At 37.4% G+C, this 13983-nt stretch overlaps 1 protein-coding gene across 4 annotated transcripts in view; it reads right to left on the reverse strand.

Annotated features, from left to right (window-relative positions):
- PREX2 (phosphatidylinositol-3,4,5-trisphosphate dependent Rac exchange factor 2) overlaps positions 1-13983 on the reverse strand; it is a 169624-nt gene that overhangs the window by 6035 nt on the left and 149606 nt on the right. For all 4 annotated transcript variants that reach the window (XM_014255924.2, XM_014255930.2, XM_005517107.3 and 1 more), the window contains 2 exons: positions 11373-11475; positions 2180-2247 (listed from right to left, as the gene is read on the reverse strand). In XM_014255924.2, coding sequence (XP_014111399.1) covers positions 2180-2247; positions 11373-11475 — 171 coding nt within the window. The remainder of the gene's footprint in view (positions 1-2179; positions 2248-11372; positions 11476-13983) is intronic.

Genomic DNA, 13983 nt, shown 5'->3' on the forward strand with positions numbered 1-13983 from the left:
AAGGCAATCATTCTAACCTCACACCCCTTGTTCTGTACCCCTATCCAGCATACAGGATCTCCTCTGAAACCACAGCAATTAGAACCAGCCATAGACATGATCTCATTTGGAGATTACACATATTCCTCTGGGAGAATGTATCACTGAAGGAATAACAAAGAGAAATCTCCACCATAATGTGTGTTGAAGATCACTGGGCTCTTCCGCATAGTCATATGGCAGATTCAGAAACACAATAATTTAAGGTCACATTGTTCAGATACCAAAACATCTATTAGGAGATATGTATAAGGCATTATGCATTTATCTCGTATTTTTATACTGATGAGAGGTTGATCTTTATACAGACAAGGAAGCAGAGAAGAATAAACAGGTTAAATTATCTGATTCTGCTGGCATAATAAAGCAGTAATATTCAAAGCTGGCAGAAGACAGATAAAATTACAGTGAGAACCTGTAATTGCAATTGCAGTGGGGTTAATACTTGATGTTTTAGCAATATATAATTTCTATGGAGAAAAGTGCAGAAAATCTCAGCCCCAAGTACTAAGGTACAATACACAGGTATTCTTCAGGTTATTGCTGTAATCACCAAGATGGTTTTCAGACCAAGTGATATAAAGGAATACAAAGCAAACTAGCAATAAGGCTGCATAAATCCATAAGGATCTAAAGTTGCTGGAGACGCTGTAGAGCAGAAATAGCCTATTCTGGGTCAATATATATGGAACAACTATATGGTTGAGATGGTACAAAACAGAAACAGTGGTAGCTGCAGACAACAAGAGAACCCTGTAAAGTGATGTTAAATTAAACCAAATATAATATTGTTTTCAAAGCAGAGAACTGAGAAGCATTGTTTAGCTATACATCAAAAGCATCCTGCTGATGACAATTCTGACTTGTGTATCTAATGCCCTGACCACGGAGGTCCGGGATATTCCTGTGACATTGCTATTGCTGCTCACAGAGAAGTGTGCTGGGTGCAACTGTCTATTCTATGTTCTCATAATTCTTCTTCAGCATTTCAGTGCTACATTGTGCAAATTTCAGCTGGAAAGAGGCAGTCTTTTTTCCACAGATGCAATGCTAAAAAATCTTATTGCTAAGTTTCAGTTTTTGAGAACTTAGATTGTTCCTTCATCACAAAAGCTCTGAATCTAGATAAAACATTCTGTCATGTTGGGATGGGAAAAGTTTGGGTTGCAAGAATTTTTTGACTGTCTCCAGAATTATGTCATGAAGGAGTTCATTTAAGGCTTAAATCATACTGTTCAAAATATAAAGAGTCTTCTCCCAGTAATGCTTTAATTGTTTTTAATGTAACAAAGTGCTACTTTATTGCCATGGATTCCCACAAGGCAAGACAGCTGATTAGGGATCTTTGGTTCTGGACTGCCTCTAAGCTAATTGCATTCACACGGTCATCTCTATCAGGTTTTACTAATTCCCCATTTCCTTACTGAAATTTAACCACAGTGGATCTGTTATGTGTTTCACATATCTGTCTAGCTAATTCAATGTATTCTCATTAGTCAATAAGAATGTTTAGTTTAAATTGGTAAAACCCATTTTAAGTTAGTTCTGGATTACTAAAACCATTTTAAAATCAAATTAAGAATATGGTTGTCTGATTATTTTTATTTATAAGTGTTGTTCTTTTAAAGAAACTTTTCAGGTACCTGCAATCCATCACAACATTAAAAAGCTGGATAAATATAGAACAGCCCATTTTTTATCATAATGTTTGTTTCAGAAAGAGACAAAGAAAGACTGCATGATCCCCATATGCAACTAGAACATGATTTTGCTGAGATACTGCAGTACAGTATTTCATTTAAATGGGGTTATGGATCTAGTTAAGAGTATTTATCCATATCCACTAAATATTAGAAGTGATGAAGGACTTACTCCAATGTTTTCATAATTAACATGAACTAGGTTTCATTTTTCAAAAATGGGCATGCTCTGAACTGCTGCATAGCCTGTACTTCTGCAACTAATCACTTAAAGTAAAATTGTATGGCTAAGAGTGAAACTGATTTTATGTACATTAAGAGCTAAATCTTACCAGCAGAGCATAATATAGTCAATATTTACTGTTAGATTTTGAGCAGCTAAGACTGAATTTAACACAAAGTCAACAAAACCATGGTCTAGGACACTGAAAATCAGTTACCTTGGCACAGACTGTGGTGTTCTATCCCTCACTCCTAAATTCTTGGCTGTGTTTTGTACTCTCGCACCCTGTGGAAGAGGAACAACAATTTTACTTAATTTATCCCACAATAAATTACGAAATTTTCTGAGCTTTGCAGATGAACTTACCTACTGATTATAATAAATTAACACATGTTTCATCTCCCAAAAAAACTACTATCTTCTAAGGTGAGGAACAAGTTAAAGCAATAAAGAAACAAAAATCTTGCCACTTGTCACCAAATAAATGCACACTTACAGATCTTGTTAATTTAAAAGAGAATCATAAAAAAACCTAGCATTTAAGGTGTAAAACAATCCAAACACATCTCATTTCAATTTGTTTGATTTTTGTCACCATTCTTGTAGAAGTCATAGATAATGTTCTTTTCTGACATGTCACTTATTTCCTATGAACTTTAGAACAAATAAATATTACAGATTATTATCTATGGAAATACTAAATAAAACTAACAAAAAATGGCCTGAACTCAGGCACTAAATAAGGATTAGAAAAATGCAGGTCCTGATCTTCCTTTATAATCAGAGAAACCCAAAATTTAAAAAAAACCAAACAAATAGGCAGGAACCCCCTAAGATTGTTTAGTGTAATATCCCTGCTTAAGGCAGGGACAAAAGAAAAGTCAGTATTTCTCTACTTCAATTGATTCTTTCATAAAGAATAATGAAAGTACTTTTGTCTCACTGACGCATCCAGTAAGGAGGAAATGGATAAAATATGCAAAATATTCACATACCATGAACTATTGTGTGAAATACACCCTCTTCTGCAAACATACCAGCTTACACATATGAAAGAACTTAGTAAAATTTCTTTTTGATTGATTGAGGTAGCTCTTAAAGTTCAGTTTCATTGATGTAACGTAGTCATAATAAAGAAATATCTGTTAGGCTTACTATGTTTTCTATCATTTTAAAGGAGATGGAAACTACTTGTTCTGACAGTAAGAAATATACTGACTCTCCATGTATTTCTCCTGTACTATGTAAATTCAGGACAAAATAACAGAGAATAAAAATGTGTAACCTCAGAACTCTTACTGTGTAATCTTAGATTGATGGGAAGTATCGAAGATAATTTATATTTCTAACAGAGCTGCAATGCCAGATGCACATGATGTAAAATTGGTATAATAATTGGTTCCAGACATAGCGTAAGACTAGACCTTTCATTTGACTGAAACCAGGTACTCAGGTAATTGATAAGGTATTGATCCACCATCATGAGCTGAAACAGTATATGAAAAAGGCTGGCTGTTTACACACAGATAGGCTCTCAGATTGTATGTAAATCAACATGTGCCACAAAATTATTCTTTGTCCCTACATTTCTTTAAGGCAAAAAAATCGTGATAAAGATAGAAAAAATAACTAGAGTACCTATAAAACTTAAGGCAGAATATAAAATTATTTTACTATAGCTGCATCTATCTCAGTAAGATTGTTTCCAACAATTGCAAAGGCACATAACTACAGACCATGATAAACATGTCTTTCCCCAGAAACTCCTCCAGAATTCAGTCATTAGTCATATAATACTACCTCTCTTCATCAACAAGTATGTACATAATCAACTTTAGTGATTCTTTTCTTTCCCATCTCGTCTTGTACTCAGTAATAAATACACATCACTAACCTTGTGAAAGATCCACATCTTTGGCAGAATCTTAGCTTGCTACATCGAGAATCAGAGAATGGGTTGGGTTGCTAAAATTTTGGAGATGATCTAGTTTCAACCTTCCACCATGGGTGAGGACGCCTTGACCAGAATGCTCAAACCCCATTCATCCTGTCCCCAAATATTTCCAGGGATGCGGCATTTACAGCTTCTCTGGGCAACATGTTCCAGTACCTCACCACCCTCACAGTAAATACTTTTTTTATAAACCTAATGTCTAAAATTTGTTCTAAAATAAAGAATCAATCTAAGCCCACTCTCATTTTGAAGCCATTACCCCTTGGCCTATCACTACATACCCTTGTAAAAAGTCCCTCTCCAGCTTTCCACTCTTTTAATTTGGTTTAAATCTGATTTCATTTGATGCCTTTAATTCTGCACTGGTGAGGATAATGGTCAGTCCCTACCTGTGACACATGTTCTTTAGAAGCCTGTTATCCCCCATCATGAAGCTGAGCAGCCCTACATTATTTTTACTTTCAGTCTGTTCTGTCTACAAACCTTTCCCAACCACAGGTAAGTTTTTTTTCTGACCTCCCCCGAATCTTTTCCATTTTACTCCTTTATGGAAGGGATAAGAACATCAGAATCCAAATGCAGGGTCATGACAGTGTGACTTCTACTTTGTCATCTATCCCTGCCTAAACTATTATAACTTCTGCTTTACTGATAACTGCTGCAAATTGAGCTAATGTTTTCTCCTCATATCCTGAAGTCTTGAACATGAAATGGAATGCCAAGCTCACAGTCAATTATTTTGAATGTGAACTTAGGGTTTGTTTTTTCCTCAGTGTCCTTTGCTTAAGTAATCTATGCTGATTTTCATCTACTATTTTATTGCTCAATCTTAAAGTCCTGCAAGATTATTTATAATTCTTCAGAGCTGCTTCTCATCTTTAATGAAAGAATCGAAAAGAGTTCAGTGGAGAATAGGAAGAATTATTAGTTATGAGAAAAACAACTGAAAAATGACAGACCAGATGAACTGATTTCTTGTCTACACAAGTGATGACTTATCAGGGAAATGATAATCAAATTTGGGACAGACTTTTTAGCAGGAGCTGCAACAATAGGAAAAGGGGTAATGATTTTAAACTAAAGGTAGATTCAGAATAGATATAAGGAAGAAATATTTTATGATGAGGGTGGTAAAACAGGAACAGGTTGGCCCCATTTCTGGAAACAATAAATATACTAAAAGTCTACTGCTAAATAGGGAAGAGAATCCAGTCGCTAAGCTCATGGTATACTGGACAGAAAATAGGAATTGAAGGGGGAAAAAAATAGAAGAGAAAAGCCACTTAAATGAGGCATGAAGTAAAGCATACTAATGAAAAGGTTAAGAAAACTCTAGAACAGACTGTGCAGTAGTCCCTACTACTGGAGGTTTAACAACAGATACAACAAATGTCTGTCAGGAATGACCTAGGGACAGATGTTGGTTACTGTTAAACATATTGAGTCAAGACCCTCATCACCTCCAGGGGCCTTTTCTCAGTGCCATTTTCTAAAATTTTATCGTAATAAAGAAACCTCACCATGACAGACTGCTGAGACTGGCACTTGATTAATAGCACTGAGGGCCAGAATATACATATATTTGCAAAAACTATCTAAATGAATAACATGCTGATCCTGGATGTCAGTGCTGTGACTACCTCTGAGAACAAAACCAGCATATTTTTACTTGCATCGCTCACTAGACAAACTAATTTTAGTGTCTTGCTCACATAATAAATCAAATGCATTGATTTAAAAAGGATTCTAGCTTTATATAATCAGCTGATTTATTGTTTAGTTGGGGCAGAAATTAGACCTTACTTAAAACCACCAAATTCTTATTTCTTTTGAGGAAAAACACCCAAGAATTATTAGCAACTTGCTATGTGACATCTTCTTGTCATCACTAAGCATGCTTACACCATTTCTATTTCAATATACTGCTAATTTAAACTTCTCCAATTCTATTCTTAATTGACACTGTCTCACATGAGCATAAAGGAGAGCTTTGCTACATGACAAGACTTCTATACTCTGCATACCAGCACTGCCAGAGCACTGGTGAAAGATAATGGCAGTTCTCACCATCAATCTAGACTCTTCTATATGAACTAGTATTCTCATTGCCATGTTTAAAAATTATAGGTTTATCTTTAAGCTACACACTAATTTAAGGATAGCAAGAACTAGTCACATAGAGAAAACAGATTCTCTTTCAAAAAGTTCTAAATCAGTACAATACTTATGAGAATTATTCACAGAATCACTAGGTTGGAAGAGACCTTCAAGATCGTCCAACCCAGCCCTAACACCTCAACTAAACCATGGCACTGAGAGCCACATTCAATATTTTTTAAAACACATACAGGGAGGTGACTCCACCACCTCCCTGGGCAGAGAGTTCCAGTACTTTATCACTCTTTCTGTAAAAAACTTTTTCCTAATATCCAACCCATATTTCCCTTGGCACAGTTTAAGACAGTGTCCTCTTGTTCTGCCAGTTGCTGCCTGGAGAAAGAGACCAACCCCCACCTGACTACACCCACCCTTCAGGAAGTTGTAGAGAGTGACAAGGTCACCTCTGAGTCTCCTTTTCTCCAGGCTGAACAACCCCAGCTCTCTCAGCCATTCCTCACAGAGTTTGTGTTCCAAGCCCCTCACCAGCCTCGTTGCTTCCTCTGGACGTGCTCAAGCATCTCAATATCCTTCCCAAACTGAGGAGCCAGAACTGGACACCGAACTCCAGGTGTGGCTTCACCAGTGCCCAGTACAGGGGGAGAATGACCTCCCTGCTCCTGCTGGCCACACTACTCCTGATCCAGGCCAGGGGCTGTTCTCCTCCTTAGCAACCAGGGCACACTGCTGGCTCATGTTCAGCTGCTGTCACCAGTACCCCCAGGTCCCTTTCTGCCTGGACCTTGTCCAGCCACACCATCCCCAGCCTGTAACATTGCATGGCATTATTGTGGCCAAAATTCAGGACTCGGCACTTGGATTTATTAAACTTCATCTTATTGGACTCTGCCCATCCATCCAACTGTTCCAGGTCTCTCTGCAGAGCTCTCTTCCCTTCCAACAGACCAACACCCTCTCCCTTAGCTTAGTGTCATCTGCAAATTTACTAATGAAATACTCAATACCCTCATCCATGTCATAATGTTCAGTAAAAATATTGGACAGAGCTGGCCCCAGAACAGACCCCTGAGGGATACCACTGGTGATTGGCCCCAGCTGGATGCAGCACCATTCACCATCACTCTCTGTGCCCGGCCATCCAGCCAGTTCCTAACCCAGCACAGAATGCTCCTGTCCAAGCCTGGGCTGCAGCTTTTCCAGGAGTGTGCTGTGGAAGACAGTGTCAAAGCCTTGCTGAAGTCCAAACAGACAACATCCACAGCCCTTCCTGCACCCACCAGGTGGGTAATCTGGTCATAAAAGGAGATCAGGTTGGTCAAACACAACCTACCCCTCCTAAACCAATGCTGGCTGGGTCTGATCCCTGGCCATCCTGTAAGTGCTGCATAATGACACTGAGTATAAACTGCTCCATTACCTTACCAGGCACTGAGGTCAGGCTAACTGGCCTATAATTAACAGGATTCCTTCCTACCCTTTCTGTAAATGGGCATCACATTGGCCAGCTTACAGTCATCTAGAACCTCACCAGTGAACCAGGACTGTTGGCAAATGATGGAGACTGTCTTTGCAAGCTCATCTATCAGCTCCCACATCACCCTGGGATGGATCCCAACTGGTCCTATAGATATATGAACGTATAAGCATTCATAAATGAATATATGAGCAGCTCAGCAGTTCTCTGTCTGCCTCCTCCTGGATTATGGGGGGACCATTCTCCTCCCTGACAACATCTACCAGCCCAGGGGAACAGTTGTCCTGAGGACAAGCCATCTTCCCACTACAGGCTGAGGCAAAGAAGGCATTAAGCACTTCTGTCTTCTCATCTGCAGTTACTAAGTTCTCTTCCGCATCCAGTAGAGAACAAAGGTTGGTCTTACCCTTCCTTTTCTTCCTTTACTGTTAATATATTTGTTAAAACATTTTTTATTATCCTTTAAAAATGTTGTCATCCACTGAGCTTTGGCCTTTCTAATTTTTTTCCCACATGCCATAGCAACTCCCTTAAATACTTCCTGAGAGACCTGACCCTCCTTCCAGAGATGATACATCTTTTTTTTTTTTATTCCTAAGTTCCTTCAAAACCTTGTTGCCCATCCAGGCTGAACATTTGCCTGTTGAATCATCTTTCGGCACACAGGAATAGTCTGTTTCTGTGCTCTCAAGATCTCTGTTTTGAAACACACCCACCTTTCCAGGACTGCTTCGTTTTTAAGGGCTGCTTCCCAAGGAACTCTCTGAATAAGTCTCCTAAATAGGCCAAAGTCTGCCCTCTGGAAGTCCAAAACTCTTATTGATGTTCCTCCTGATTTCACCAAATATTGAGAACTCTGTAATTTCACGACCACTATGCCCCAAGCAGCCTCCAACCACAACATCTCCCACCACCCCATCTCTGTTTGCAAAGAACAGGTCTAACATAGTCTTCCCCCAGGTAGGCTCAAAATATACTGCTGTATTATACTTTAATAAAGGCATGGACATACGGTTAGTCACTTAAAAGACAACATAAATTCTCTTCTGGTTTTTTATTCTGTTTTTCAGCCTTTTAGTTACATTTTTTTCCTCAGTGCCCTCTGCCTTCCTGCAGCTCCTTTCCTAGGCCTCTGTCCTCTCCACTCTGCTGCATCCCAAAGTCACACTGCTGTCAGGATGCTTTACATAGTAATTTGTGTGTGCAGATGTTTACATGAGTATATGCATAAGTAAAAAAGTTTACCAAAAGATAAGTGGGATGTTGTGACAATTTTTTCTCTACTTCATAAATAAATCAAAACTGCTTTACTAAAGCCATCGCATAGACCCAAGCTCATACCCACTCTCACAAGCTGGTCTTTTTTCTTTAGTTCTCACAGACAAGGTGCTTCTTATCTTATTACAACTGACAAGACAATTACTTTGAACATGTTTCAACAGTAGAGTTGTAGCCATTATTAGTCTTGTTCACCACGATCTTGACCTCCTTCAATTAAAAAAAAAATCATTCCTGAGGTGATCCATTCAAACAGGTGTCTCCAGTTATTCAGTACTTGTGCACCAAGATGGAAAACACATCAGCTTTGAGTAGAGATAATTTCCTCTTGTGGGAAGCTGATACTGACAGGAGTTAATGCTGCTGAGTAACAGATGGAATAGATGTCTTTTGAGTTGTACCTCCCTGTGGCTAATATCTTTATTCCGCAAAAAGGTTTAGTGTGTGAATGGGATAACAAGATTTTTTGTTTCTTTTATGTGGAAAAGGCACATGTATTGCCCTTAACTAAATGTTCTGCATTAAGTCCCAAGAAGCACTTTTACTCCTTCTTCTTCCAAATTTTATGGCCTGCATTATGATCCTGACAGTTAAATCCTACTGATAATTTAAACATTAAATCTGAACAGGTTTCTAGAAGATACGTTGTTGAAATGACTCCAAAATATTTAGAATTTAATAGCGGGTTGTATTTCTACTACTGAGCTCCAAGACTGATTGAAAATTACAACAAAAGATTATTACTCTATTAAATGTCATAGTGGTTTCCTGCAAGAGAAAGAATGTGTGAAAAAAGTCCAGATATACAAGCACACTTTTTCACAATGTCTGTGTGTGGTACTGAGATACTGGTATCTTTAACAGCTATTGATCACCTGCTGTTTTATTGCAAAGAATGTAGCCTCACCAAAAGGCCTTTTTTCACATCTGTACTTGAGCAAGTACAGCTACAGCTGCTCAAAACTACGTCAGTTTCTTTCATTTTCATTAAATAAACTGCAGAAGATACAAAAATGAATCAGCAGGTTTTTTTAAATGGCCTAGATCTGTATTTTGAAAATGTACGATTTGACAGAACATATCCTACAAGTAAATTTATGCAAATACCTACAACCATATTTTTTGATTGCAAAATACGCAGGTCTGCCTTTTGTCTAGGACTGCAGGAGCAGATATATCAACCTATATATATAAGTTTATCCATATAAAGCAGTAGCCTTCTTTTCAAGTCAAGTTAAAGCTGTAATTCCTGAGCAGATGTACATGACCCAATTCAAGAACCTTGAGGGTGTTTATTCACCACAGAAACTTAATTTATGCACCAAAATAAGTGAAAGCCCAATACAAAAAGGAGTGAGATTAAATACACTGATGTAGTATTTAACAGCAACAACATTTACATGCAACTGATGTGGATTTATGGAAACTATCCACAAAATTGCTTTAACAAACTAAAGGTCACACTTAGCATACACGTATTTTCCTCTATAGCAAATTAGAAGTAAAGTACAGCTTTTAAATAATTTTCGTAACTGTGATTGTTACACAAAATACATAGCAAAATTAATGAATATAATAAATTAGATGCCATCTAGAACCCAGAAATTATGAACCTTGCCTTATCTGTGATTAATTGTTACAATATTTAATTATGTTTTTTTTTTCACTTCAAGATTGAGTGCATCCTGTATTTTGGTTATGATTTTGTTGTAAGGCTGAAAGCTACCACAGGCCGGGATATATGTTCCATATGCATGCAGAGCGATTAAATCCCCCCTCAACCTCTCTTTCGTCAACTGAAAAGGTTGAGCTCTTTAATCTTCAGTTTATAAACTTTGTCTAACAACCTCTGGACCATTCATGTTCCTCCTTTTAATTCCTTCCAAGATACATCCCTTTGAAAGTATTTTCTGATAACAAGATATTCTAGAAAATGTTGTGCTAATATAGTAGAGTGTAACCCCCATTTTCAGTTGATACTCATTTTTAATCCAATATTTTTGGCATACCTCAGCACCAAGAGTTCATGTCGAGGTGGTTAGCTATCCAGTCTCTAAAGCCTAATATCCTATTATGACAAAAGAGTGAAAAACATTGTTTTGTAATACGGACATTGTCCTCAGGAATCTTGCCAGGAAAGTAAAAACCAATGGTATTTATTTCTCTCCTTCCCTTTTATACTTTCCCTTAATTCAGTGCATGAGTCACTTTTTACTGACAATAGTTAATAATCTTAAGTTGTTTTCATTAATCATATATATTAAAATAAAGGCTGTCTTAGTCAACAGAATACTCTGATGTAAGGCGTTTACTACACATAAATAATTTAGTAAAATCATAAGAGACAGTAAATAACTGGTTAAAAATTGCCTGTTTCTGTATTAAAAAATAAATACAACACCTTCAACAATAAGGGAAGAACATTAAAGAAAACCCAAATCACAAAGTACCCAAACTAAGAGGACTCAAATAGACACTGCACAGCGTTAGGATGGAGGTTAAAAAATGCTTGGTGGAGTCACTCCTGTTTGGTGTCTTCCTGTGCTGTTGGAAGCACCCGGGTGTCCCCCACCCTGAGCACCTCACCTGTTTGCGCATGACGTCCGTGGCCTGCATGATGTAGCGAGGGGGCAGCCCATGGCTCCGGGCCAGCGTGATGGCCTGCTCCAGGGTGACGCTCAGAGTGCAGCTGCAACAGGGGGAAAGAGGTCAGCTGTCTGATGGTTCCTTAAAGCAACTGCTTTTAAATCAGTCATTGTTTAAAAAAATATATATAAATAAAAAGATTGCATGGTAAACGTGCCCCCTATGCCTCCCTCACCCATGTAGGCATTAGTATAACGGTTCTAAGATTTTGAGTGTAGCAAGTGTTCCTACTGACTTACAATCAAATGCATTTGTTTTGTTCTTAAAGAAAAAAACCCAAACAAACAATAATGGTTCTAAGATTTTGAGTGTAACAAGTGTTCCTACTGACTTACAATCAAATGCATTTGTTTTGTTCTTAAAGAAAAAAACCCAAACAAACAACCCCAACTCTGCAAAGAAACCCAAAACAACATGCAAAAACCCACACTAAAAATTATAGATTGGCAAGTGCACGACTTGGAGAGTAACAACCCAAGATAAATTTTTTTTGCCATTGTATAAATCCCTTTTTGGGTGGTTTCTGCATGTTATATCTCACCCTCCACTCTTAAAGCAGACCAAAACTTTATACCAGGATCCCAGTCTCTTACAATTAATTTAGCTTGGTTATTCTCTTGGTCCATCACTGTAGTGCAAAATTAAGAGACATTTACTCTTTCCAAAAAAGAAAATAGATGAAAACTGCATTCCTTCAAATGAAATGTTTTGTGCCACTTTACCAAACTTTTTCAAATGAACACTTGAGAACAAAAACTGATTGTGATACCTCATCTAACAAAGGCTGTCACTGTTGTATCAGAGCAACCAGAAAAGTTTCAGAGCTAAAGAACATGCTGCCGGCACACCAGGCAAGAAGTAGCAGGGAAAGTCCTTTTGGACATGCCATCTGATATCCATTGTCATCACAAGGACAAGAAAAAATGGTTGGTTTCTCATACAAGCAAGACCAAAACTGTGGAAAACTCATGGATAAAGACAGAACACCTGAGTAGAAACAGGTGCTTTTTAGAAAGAACATGTTTAAGGGCTGCTATCACCCAAGAAGTGAGAGTGGCTCTATTCTGCACCAGCAAGTTGCTCGATGATTTTTCTCTTCACAACCAAAGTACTGCAATGATCAAATCTCTAGACTCAGAAAGATGGGTTGTACAGAGAATGATTCCACCTCAGCAGAACCTGCCAAAAGCTGTAATTTTCAAGTTCAAATAATAAAACCAAGACACATTATTAATATATAATTTTGAGCACCCTTTTGGCAAAATCCTGACTGTTCTGAATAGTTTATAATATGCACACAGAACAGACAATATGTTTCAATCAAACACTTATCTTGCTGAGCAGAAGATCTGTAGGAGGAAAAATGTGTCTGTAGTTATTTTCTTACTGAAAAAACCCGAAACTCTGACACATTTTAAAAACTGCTTAAGGTAATTTCTGGACTGCAAAAAGTTACACAAAAGTAAGCATAGAAGATACTAAAATTTGATCTGTAGCTTTATTAATGGTCTTTCATAAAAAATTTATAAGCTAAGCGATTTTCCTTGGTAATGAGATAATTTTAATTCCCCAGTTTCTTGTGTACACTGACATCAGAATTAACTTGAGGCAAAGTGTATTGATCTTTTCTGTTATGTGTTTGATTAAGGTGTAAGATAGCTAAATGTTAGATTAGAAATTTAAAACACTGTTTTCATCTTGTCTTTGAAAAGTGAAATATTGCACAAAATGCACACTCATAATATTTGCCAGCACCAAAATTTAAACATCCAACCTTCAAGACCAGACTGCAAAGGAGGTTTTTTTCTACTGACAATGGAAGAAAGCAAAAGTATCTGAAATGTAGTTTGAAAAGTATAATCTAAACAAAAAAAAAAAAAGGGCAAAAAGTTGGTATCATATGTATTAATAGGCTCAAAGTACAGCTCTCAAGCAAGCAGCTCCTGATCCAAGTTTCCCAGAAATCCTGTCTTTCTGGAACCCTTAAGAGTGAAAAAACCGAAAAATTATATTCTGCATGCGTAAATCAAAACTAACAAAAGAACCTTCTAAATGAAGGTAATTTTTAAGAATTAAATGCAATTTTGTGATTGAAAAAGACTGACAAGCTGCTCCCTATCCAAAACCTGATGAAATACCTGACTATCATGGACATAATGAGGCCTATATATTTGGACAGTGCCAACCGTGATTCAGAAATAAGGCTGCCAAGAGTGTAGATGAAGACATAACCAGAGTGGGAAAAGCAGAGACAGATCAAAACAGCATAATAAATATTTCTTAAGAGGCTGCTATGGAGGTAAGCAACAACTACAATACAATTCTGAAGCACATATGCTAGAATTGAAGATCTCTCTTCATGGCAAGTAAGGATAACAATTCTAAGGATAGTCTTTTTAACATATCCTATGAAATTAGTAGCAAAGACATTCATGATGACAGCAGTGATGATAACTATTAACACACCTCTTCAATAGGACATTTTATGTTTGAGGTGAAATCCTGGAGTAATGCTGGTTAGATACATCCATTTTCTCTTTTAAAAAAAACT

The sequence above is a fragment of the Pseudopodoces humilis genome, chromosome 1 (genome assembly GCF_049639895.1).
Source record: "Pseudopodoces humilis isolate 2021_Gansu_Grassland_sample_001 chromosome 1, ASM4963989v1, whole genome shotgun sequence".
Lineage (NCBI taxonomy): Eukaryota > Metazoa > Chordata > Aves > Passeriformes > Paridae > Pseudopodoces > Pseudopodoces humilis.